Source organism: Natator depressus, chromosome 8 (genome assembly GCF_965152275.1).
Source record: "Natator depressus isolate rNatDep1 chromosome 8, rNatDep2.hap1, whole genome shotgun sequence".
In the NCBI taxonomy this organism is placed as follows: domain Eukaryota; kingdom Metazoa; phylum Chordata; order Testudines; family Cheloniidae; genus Natator; species Natator depressus.
In genome coordinates, this window is record NC_134241.1 from 60,126,087 (window position 1) to 60,136,101 (window position 10,015).

The window sequence follows — 10,015 nt, forward strand, 5'->3', positions numbered from 1 at the left end:
CTGACGGCTTGTAGTCCATCTTTGTGTGGAATGTTGGTGTAGAGGGCTTCTACATCCATAGTGGCCAGGATGGTGTTTTCAGGAAGATCACCGATGGACTGCAGTTTCCTCAGGAAGTCAGTGGTGTCTCGAAGATAGCTGGGAGTGCTGGTAGCGTAGGGCCTGAGGAGGGAGTCTACATAGCCAGACAATCCTGCTGTCAGGGTGCCAATGCCTGAGATGATGGGGCGTCCAGGATTTCCAGGTTTATGGATCTTGGGTAGCAGATAGAGTACCCCAGGTCGGGGTTCCAGGGGTGTGTCTGTGCGGATTTGTTCTTGTGTTTTTTCAGGGAGTTTCTTGAGCAAATGGTGTAGTTTCTTTTGGTAACCCTCAGTGGGATCAGAGGGTAATGGCTTGTAGAATGTGGTGTTGGAGAGTTGCCTAGCAGCCTCTTGTTCATATTCCGACCTATTCATGATGACGACAGCACCTCCTTTTTCAGCCTTTTTGATTATGATGTCAGAGTTGATTATGATGTCAGGGTTGATTATGATGTCAGGCTGTGGATGGCATTGTGTTCTGCATGGCTGAGGTTATGGGGCAAGTGATGCTGCTTTTCCACAATTTCAGCCCGTGCACGTCGGCGGAAGCATTCTCTGTAGAAATCCAGTCTGTTGTTTCGACCTTCAGGAGGAGTCCACCCAGAATCCTTCTTTTTGTAGTGTTGGTAGGAAGGTCTCTGTGGATTAGTATGTAGTTCAGAAGTGTGTTGGAAATATTCCTTGAGTTGGAGACGTCGAAAATAGGATTCTAGGTCACCACAGAACTGTATCATGTTCATGGGAGTGGAGGGGCAGAAGGAGAGGCCCCGAGATAGGACAGATTCTTCTGCTGTGCTAAGAGTAGAGGTGGATAGATTAATAATATTGCTGGGTGGGTTAAGGGAACCATTGCTGTGGCCCCTTGTGGCATGTAGTAGTTTAGATAGTTTAGTTTCCTTTTTCTTTTGTAGAGAAGCAAAGTGTGTGTTGTAAATGGCTTGTCTAGTTTTTGTAAAGTCCAGCCACGAGGAAGTTTGTGTGGAAGGTTGGTTTTTTATGAGAGTATCCAGTTTTGAGAGCTCATTCTTAATCTTTCCCTATTTGCTGTAGAAGATGTTGATCAGGTGGTTCCGCAGTTTCTTTGAGAGCGTGTTTGAACTGTAGCTTGCCTTGTGCTGAACTGTACGAGATGTTTCTCTGAGGAACAATGCCCAGCACAGACTGATCTGAGTCAAACTGATTTCTTTCATGGTGATCAGTTAGATCAAAAGTTGAGTCCCCCAAAATAAGTGTAAATATAACTGAACCTAGAATTCCTCAGAACTCCTACTCCAATTTCAGAATGCACATAAATCAAAGCTGTGGAAAGGCATGTGGCTGGTGCTGGAATACGTAAAAAAAAATTCAATTTTTCTTCTAAACTCTTTAATAGTTTTATTTAATAAGAATGCTTTTACAGTTATCCCCATTTTATTTTCCTTGCAGTAAGTTTCCTAAACTTTACCAAGCTGCTCTGAATGGCTTTTGTATCCTGTAGCTCATAATCTGATTTGGGCCTTATCTACACTAAATTTTTATGGGAATCTCTCGTTACTGCATTACCACAGGTGGAGCCATGCCAGTTATAGCAATGGGGGCACACTAATGCAAACAAGGTACACCAGGCTGCTGACATTTCTACCATTATTGTCCAAAGCTGCTCTGAGCAGGATTAGATGACATGGTGGGTAGCACTGTCAGTGCCTTGTTTACCTGAGTATTCCAAGGAGTGAGGCTGAGACAATGGGAGATTGCCAAAGTGCAGCATAGACACAGCTTGTTTGATTTACAGAGCTGTGCTGCTGATTGGACTCCAAACATTTTCATCCTCACATTGGAATCAAAGGTCAGTATCCCTGTGAATCCTGCAAATGACGCTGATGGGAGCCTGCCAACAGTGGTTGAGAAGCTTGCAAAATTCTGAAGCACTAGTGCATCATCAGCATATGTGAAACTCTTAAAGGTGACAACACAGCCCACTGGGGATTAGGGATGGGCAAACCAGTTTGATTTGAAACTGCCCTAGGCCTTACCCCAGTTAGAATCTATTCCAAGGGTCAAAGTAGTCCATGTGAGAGGTTTCTTCTCTCTCACTGAACACCAACATCTTAATTAATTAAGATAAGCTTTGGTGAAGCATCTACAATTTGGGTCTTATCCAAATCAAACCAGGAACCTTCTGATATTTGCTCAACCCATGAAAATACTCTCTTGACAACCATGGAAAAGGCTTGTGGGGAACAGCTGGGATAATTCCCAGGCATCTGCCAAACAGTACAGTTGGCTCTAGTTTGGTCGATGGAAAGTCTCAGCATGAATCATGCATTTTGTCTTGTTTTTATTGTAAACTGCTTTATTGCTTTTTTTTTTTCCCAATTGACTATAAAAATGGAAGTGCCTGGTAAGCAAGAGTCTTATCACCTGTTTAATCTCTAAGCAGTGGGGGTGGGGGGATAAATAGTGATGCAAACTGGAAACAGAATTAGAGATATTTTAAAAATCACTCTAAAACTCTGCCTTAACTGTATAGATTAAAATAGAAATACAGTATATAGACTGTATTATAGATGAACTAACATGAGTTTAATCTAAAATTGTATTGTGCTAATGGTACGTATTACAATAAAAATACTGCTAGTTTGTTTTTAAGATGGAAGCTATACAAAATGTTTCCTTGTACTTTCTTGCTGTAATATGAAGCTTTTACGTAAGGTGAGATACTTGTTTGCATGCTGAACTATATTCTCCATCTGTGTATTAAAGTGGCTGATGAAATAAACGATACCGACGGTGGTAGGAGGCATGCTGCAATAATCATAGGTCAGGAACGTTACAATCTGAGCTGTATTCTATGTTGGAAGATGGAGTAAAAGTACTGGTTTACACCAGGACACCCTCTGCTGGTTAAGATATTGTGCGAGGTAGCACATGCATGCTCAAATTGTAGCTAAAGGTTGAGGCATAGGGATAAACTATTACAGCTGCATGCACCAGCAGTAATTTGCACAATTGATTGGCAAATGGCAGAGTTATGAAAGCATATGGAAGGCATGCCTGCTAGGTTTGGCACTCAGTCCTACTCTGAGTGGCAGCTGAGATCTCTGGATCTTAATACCTGAGCCTGGCACCCTAATGCATGAGCTAAAAGACCCAGGTCTGCGAGCCAAGGCTGCAGCAGGCTCATCAATCTTTAGTTGGCCTTGCCACCACTAGTGGGGGACAGAGTGCCACACCGTGCAGGCATGGCTTACATCTATATGTTCATAATGATTATGAGGGGGAAAAATTGGTTCAAGTTATCACTGAGAGTACTGTACACTCAAACTTTCCATTTCTTTCTTTTGTAAGGGAATCTGAATCTGGCCTTAGAATCCTCCTCTATTCTTTCTAATGGGCTGTGCACTCTCAAAACAACTGGCTTCTTGGAAAACACAAACAGGTTTAGCATATGGGTTGTTATAAAAAAGAATTTCTAATGTATAGAACTGAACATAAACCTGTCGCCTAACCCTAACCAGGTACTAGAGAGAATTAGTCCCTTCCTATGCCAAGTCATTGTGATCCCCTAAAAGACTTTCAGGCATCTATTAGAACAAGAACAAGCAGAGGTTGTACAAACATTTCCAAGTGCAAAACTTTTTGCATCACAGGAACTGTAACCTTTTAGTCCCAAAGGGACAATGTTAGGAATGCAGATGGTTCAGCAGTGATTCGGGTACATCTTCTCCTTACCAGACACAAGGGTAAACTGATGAGAAATATGAGGCATTGCTTAGCTTAGCTGGCATTTTAAAAATGAATTGTAGAACACTAGCGAGACAATTCCAGACTACTTTCAGATTGCTGAAAGTGCAGTAGCAAATCTTATTTTGTTAGCGCAGCAGCTAGACCCACCTTGCACTATTACTACCTATTATCTTTCTCTCCTTGTCGGATAATAAGCCAAGTCATTGATCCTACACTTCTGCCTTCAAATGTGCAGGGCACTCAAGCTTTGTGCATATACACACAGCAGCCAAAAAAAAAAAAAGCTCTCCAACTTGCTGGAATCTGCAGTCAGGCGGTTGCACGAACCAGACCGGTTTTTTGCAAGAGAAGACTGCATAAAGCAAAAGGGAACACTGCGTCAGCACTGTACTCAGTGTAAGAGCCTTTTAAGGACGTGCCAGGGGAGTGTGCTTTGGCGTGCTTCCCTACAAGCAAATCAGCGTGCTCAGGAGGTGTAACCGAAACGCAACCCATTCGCCTGCTGCCTTCTATAAAGAGAGGCTGCCTTTCTGGCTCTTCAAGTTCAACTTCTGAGTGAAGAAAAGGCTACTGCAGTGGCTGGCAAATCAGCCCTGGGATAAAACAAAAGAAGTATGCAAAGTGCAATCTTCTTTGCTCTTCAGCACGACTGTGGACAAATGGAGAGAACTCCCAGCAGCTGCCAAAACGAGGAGAAGAAAGGAAAGATGAAGAGAACTATGTGAGTGTATATATTTATAGCAGGTTTCGTTTATATAAAGAGCTACTCTTTGCTTTCAGAACAATGATTCAAACTAGGGAGGTTGCATCTCAGTAGGAAAAAAGAGAAACCATTTATACTATTCGTTAAGCTATTTGACAGAGTTGACTTTTTTAAAAAATCACTTTGGGTGCAATATGTGAGCAGTGCAAGAGTGGGTTAATTTATGTATTTGATATCATCAGGAGTTTTTAAAAATGGAGAAATATCTCCACTGCAAAAACCCTGATGTGCAAAAAATCCTGTATTTGCTGAACTGATCATTTGATGAGAACTATAACTCAGTGGTAGCTCAGAAAAAATGTAGCTCTTGTGCAGAAATGATTCACTTCAGTTCACGTTTGAGTGGTGAAAATGTAAGCACATTTTTCTCCCATTCTTTGTTCACCGTGCAAGCCGTGCAATTTTACATTGGATTGGTGTCTTCAAATGGCTCTGTCATTTAAACTTTTTTACAGGGTTTGCGCCTTGCCAAAGCAAAACAAAAACACTTGAAAATCTTCCATTATTATGTTTATAATAAATATCCTGTTTGCGCTATCTGGATAAGACATGATATTTTAAATGTAAGGGACAAAATTATTCTGCAATTTCCAGTTTCATATAGAGGCTAGTGGAGATGATTTTGTGCCACTGCTGCAGAGTTTAATCTCACCTGTTCCACAGATTTCACCATGTGGCCCTAAACTGGAGTATCTTGCCCACTTGAAAATATATTCTTTTAGATTGGGGAGATCCAGCTTTTGGCTCTTCCAAAAATCAAGCAGGAAGAGATTAAATCTCCAAATCCATATTGATGCACAGTTGAAGAGCAATATCTGAGCACCAGGAGGCCCGCACCCAATAGTTTTCACTCAGCTAAAACTCCTACTGAGTACAGACAATAGTACTGGGGAAGAACAGAGGTCAGTGTGCTGTGTCCCTCACATATAGAAGCACACCTCTTGTTATGAAATTCACAGATGCCTTAGCTACAATTAGTCACTTTCCAGTCACTGTGGGCTCTCTTGCTCCAGTCAGTGGAAAAACTGCTTTTGACTGAAATAGAAGGATTGGGTCCTATTTTTTTGAAATAGAAAAAAATTTTGAGCTTGCTCCCACAGTTACTAAGCAGGCAAAACTACCAGCAACTTCAAGGGAAATTCTGCATTTTCTTTATAGACTGGAGGATCAGTCCCATCTCTGATCAAAACGTGCAAAGCTGGAAGGATAGTTTCAGTTAGCTCATTTTAATGTATTTCCCCCCTCTTCCTCTCTCTCTTCTAGCATTAAGGATTGGAAAACAAGATTGAGCTACTTCCTGCAAAACTCTTCCACTTCTACAAAAACAACGTCCAACAAAAAAGGAAAGCAACACACTTACTTCAGGTAACTTAAATGTTCAAATTTCACTCAAACGAATCTGAAATATTTAACATGCAAGGAACAGACATATATGCCGTGCAATCTAACTAAAGTTCTCCGTCCTTTTATATAGACCTTCTCCTGAAGAAGCCCAGCTGTGGTCAGAAGCTTTTGATGAACTTCTAGCTAATAAATGTAAGTTAGTCTGAAAAGAGTAACAAATCAATGTAAAAATATAAACGTGTTATGGTCTCGCTGTAGGTTTTTGTAATAGGAAAGGCTACCTCAGATAAGAATAAGCAATGGTTTTCCATGTACATCAGGATTATAAATTGCCTTTTGAACAACCTCATGCATGCAGCTTGATATTGGTCTCAGACACTTCTATTTTTTAAACAACCCAAAGCCCCACTTCATAAAAAGTGTGTTCTTTATCAAAGATTTTTGTGCACTTAGGAATCCACTTCAAGACAAATCCTGGTTCCAGTGCTATTAGATATATACACATTAAGCCACTGTGGACTTGATCCTGCAATAGAGTCTATGAGAGTTGAATCCGCTATAGGTTCTATAGGTTTTACAGCCGCTCTGCAAAGAAAACCACTTAATTGCTGAACAACCCCCCCCCCCAAAAAAAATCAGCATTTGATAATCAACTTTGAGTCATTCTTTCCATTGCAAATGTCTTCCAGAGATTTATAGCTCTGTCGTAAATATTTACTCCAGTCTAAAGATTAACATACTAGAACTCAGATCTGGAGAGAAACTGTATAATGAGGAGTTTTGTTTTATGGTTGTTGGCGGAGGTTTTGTTTGTTTGTTTTAAACCTAGCAGTATGTTAAAGGAAGTGTGCTGATTTTACATGGTTTTCATTTTTGGCACTTTTTCTTCAAAAATAGCTTCAGTTATTTAAAAAGAGAGTCTGGCAAACTGTAGGAGCCTAAATATATACTTTATATACACAGGCAATTATTTAAAGTGTTCTGACAGCTCTGAAAGAAAGCAGATATATTTTTGGTAGGGGAAAATGCAAGATTTGTGGAATATTTTCAGCTCATACATTTCTCCCTTTTCTTCCTCCCCAGATGGTCTTGCAGCTTTTCGAACTTTTTTGAAATCAGAGTTCTGCGAGGAGAACATCGATTTCTGGCTGGCCTGCGAAGACTTCAAGAAAATCAAGTCACCACAGAAGCGGAGATCCAAGGCTAAAAAGATCTACAATGACTTCATTGAAAAAGAAGCTCCCAAAGAGGTAAAAAGTGGTTTTAAAAAACCCATCACTGCTAGTACTGAGCACTCAATTTAAGCACCACTTCAAGGCTCTCTCTCATCCCCATGTCCACTGTGGGCCCATGTTTTGAAATTTTGTTTCCCAAAATGCATTTATGTCCCTGAATGCTAATTATTAACATCCAAATATTCCCTTGATACCATAATGTATTCATCCCAGTTTCCCATGTTGGAAAATTGGGCCAGGAGTGTTTTCACAGAGATTCTGGGTCAGATCCTCAGCCTGGGTACATCAGCAAAAGTCATTAAAGTCTACAGTGTATTTAAAGAGCATCATCATTGATATACGATTGTCATCATTTGAGTCTTTTCAGTTGCCCTATAGTGCAATACATAAAAGAAAATGTTCCTTATTACAAAACTAGGGATCTGATCTCTAGGGAGGAGGCCTTCAGTAGCTTCATTGGGAGCTTTGTCTGCCTCAAGGCTGCAGTATCAGGGCCTTAGTGTTAATGAAATCTCACTTTTATCTAACTTGTGTATGGTATTTGCTTGAGGTGAACACTCTCAGTAACACATTCCTGCATTCTATTTCAGATAAACATAGACTTTCAAACCAAGAACATGATTGCCCAGAATATCCAAGAAGCTACACACACTTGCTTCAGCGCTGCACAGAAGAGAGTCTACAGCTTGATGGAGAATAACGCGTACCCACGATTTTTGGAGTCCGAATTCTATCAGGAACTGTGTAAACAGTCACAGATTACCAGGGAGCCTCAAGAGACATGAACTCGGAAGGGAAGGGAAGTGGAGAATTCTGTTTCACCTGCTAAGGAAGAAGGCCATGTGTCCTAGCAGCTCCATAACGTGAAAGACTGAAATCCTGAATGTACAGAAGGTTTGCCCAGATGTAGTGGAAAAAATGGACAGAAATATAGCCTAAGGTGGTTTAGAGTTGAGTGGTAAATAGTGACGTTAGAAGCCTAGAAGATGGAGCCAGGAAAGCTGCTGGCCAGTGTCCAGGGATGATACATTTTCCATCAGTGAACAATGCAGAGAGAAGGTATTGCCATGCATTATCATAGCACGGTGTATTGTCAGACTCCTTATGTCACACTGAAAGCGTTGATACTGTAGGTCAGATCAGATCTGCCTCTTTTAAAAGTAAACAAGCTGTAAGGCAGCACGGTGTAATCAAACATTTCTGGAATTTGGACAGGTTTGAATAATTGATTGCTTATTTTTTTCCTAAACAACTGGCTGTGTTATCACTCACTCACTTCTTAATACTGGTTCCTTCACAGCCGCAAATAGATGCATCAGTCTTCCATGTGACACCAAACACTGTCATTGCATAGTGCAAAGAGATAAAGAGGGATACATAGCATCTTCTGCTTCAAAGAGGTGTAGAGTAGCTAACTACGCTATACAGGGCCAAATTCTGTCAGTGGGATTTCATGCAGTGAAAGGAAGGGCAGAATCTGGCCCATAGCAAACAGGAGCTGTATAATACTATGTTATGTAGACTAAGGCAGTGTTGAACACTCCCATTTATGCCAGGAATGCCACAAATCCTGTCTTGAGGACAGCAAAACTTCAGGGAAGTTGTCTTTGAATTTTTTTTAAAAAATAAATTATTTTGATACCAGATTTCTCTGAGTGTGTATTTTTTTGCTTCCTAACAACTTGTCTTGCCTATACTCCATGTATTTAAAAAAAATCTAGCTACACAAGACACTATCTAGCAATGGACAGATAGGCAGGGGAGAGCATATTGGGAATGGGTGCTATTCTACAGCAACCTTTCTGTTACAAGTGGGATCTTAATTTCTAGCACTTGATAAAGCTGTTAGGATAAGAACTGGCAGTGTCCCTAAAACAAAAAAAGGCAGACAGGCATGCAAGCTTGATTAGTGCAAAGAAAAGCCTCCCAAAGTTTGCAAGACCAAGGAAAGCTTAAAAATCAGTGGAAAAATAAAGCACACAAAAGAGAAAGTGATCCTCCTCCTACCATCCCTCGCTTAAACACTGGTGGGCAATATGCCCCACAAATCGGCACATATATCACTGGACATGGCCGCAGATCTCACAGGTGGATTTACCAATTAGAAAAGAGCAATCAGTCCGTTTGCATTTTTTAAATGGATCACACACCTTTACTTACTGGGGCTGGAGGAGAAATAGGCAGTAGCATTATTCCTCCATCAGGTCTAATGAGTCTGCTCTTCAAAAATTAGTACCCGCATAATAGCAACAGCACAGCTGCAAGTCTGCTACTTCAGGCAAGGCCTAAGGGATCTGAGCCCCAGAGCATGAAAACCTGGTCAGAGCAGGCTTAAGGGACAGAGGTAAAAACACTGTCAGCCTTGGCTAGGCCAGTGTTTACATTGTTGCTAGCAGCAATACAGCTGGATGATTGTCAGGTGGGTACTAATTTTTCCTAGTATTGACAGAGTAGTCAACAAACGGCAGCAGCTTTGTCGGCAGGAGAGCTCTCCTGACAACAAAGCGCTGTTCACACCGGCGCTTTTTGTGGGTAAAACTTCTGTCATTCGGGGGGAGGGGTGTGTGTGGTTTTTGTTAATATCCCTGAACAAGAAAAGTTTTGCCAATGAAATTGAAATTCCAGTGCAGACAAAGCCTTACATTATGCCTCTGATAAGGGTCTTTCTTCACTAGACAAGCACCCCAGCTAAGCATTGCTAACACTGTTCTTACAACAGTTGAGTGTACCCCAGGGTGGCTAAAAATCAATTATTTAAAAAAATAAATTTAAAAGAATTGGATTTTTTGTTAGGTTTCTTTCTCAAAAAGCATTTTATCTAAAGATAGCTTTAATTAAGATACATTGTCGCTCAAAGATATCAT

At 40.9% G+C, this 10,015-nt stretch overlaps 1 protein-coding gene across 1 annotated transcript; it reads left to right on the forward strand.

The window, feature by feature from the left end:
• Positions 1 to 4,299: 4,299 nt before the first annotated feature.
• Positions 4,300 to 8,791, forward strand: RGS2 (regulator of G protein signaling 2). The gene is made up of 5 exons (XM_074962199.1): positions 4,300 to 4,530; positions 5,836 to 5,937; positions 6,047 to 6,108; positions 7,000 to 7,166; positions 7,742 to 8,791. The coding sequence occupies exons 1-5, from the start codon at positions 4,424 to 4,426 to the stop codon at positions 7,934 to 7,936; spliced, it is 633 nt and encodes a 210-aa protein (XP_074818300.1). The 5' UTR covers positions 4,300 to 4,423; the 3' UTR covers positions 7,937 to 8,791.
• Positions 8,792 to 10,015: the final 1,224 nt, after the last annotated feature.

Excerpts from the sequence above, each read along its gene's own strand:
- RGS2 (XM_074962199.1), top strand. The coding sequence starts at position 4,424 with ATGCAAAGTGCAATCTTCTTTGCTCTTCAGCACGACTGTGGACAAATG. Across the intron at positions 4,531-5,835 it reads GGAAAGATGAAGAGAACTAT|CATTAAGGATTGGAAAACAA; the intron begins GTGAGTGTATAT and ends TCTCTCTTCTAG. Across the intron at positions 5,938-6,046 it reads AAGCAACACACTTACTTCAG|ACCTTCTCCTGAAGAAGCCC; the intron begins GTAACTTAAATG and ends CCTTTTATATAG.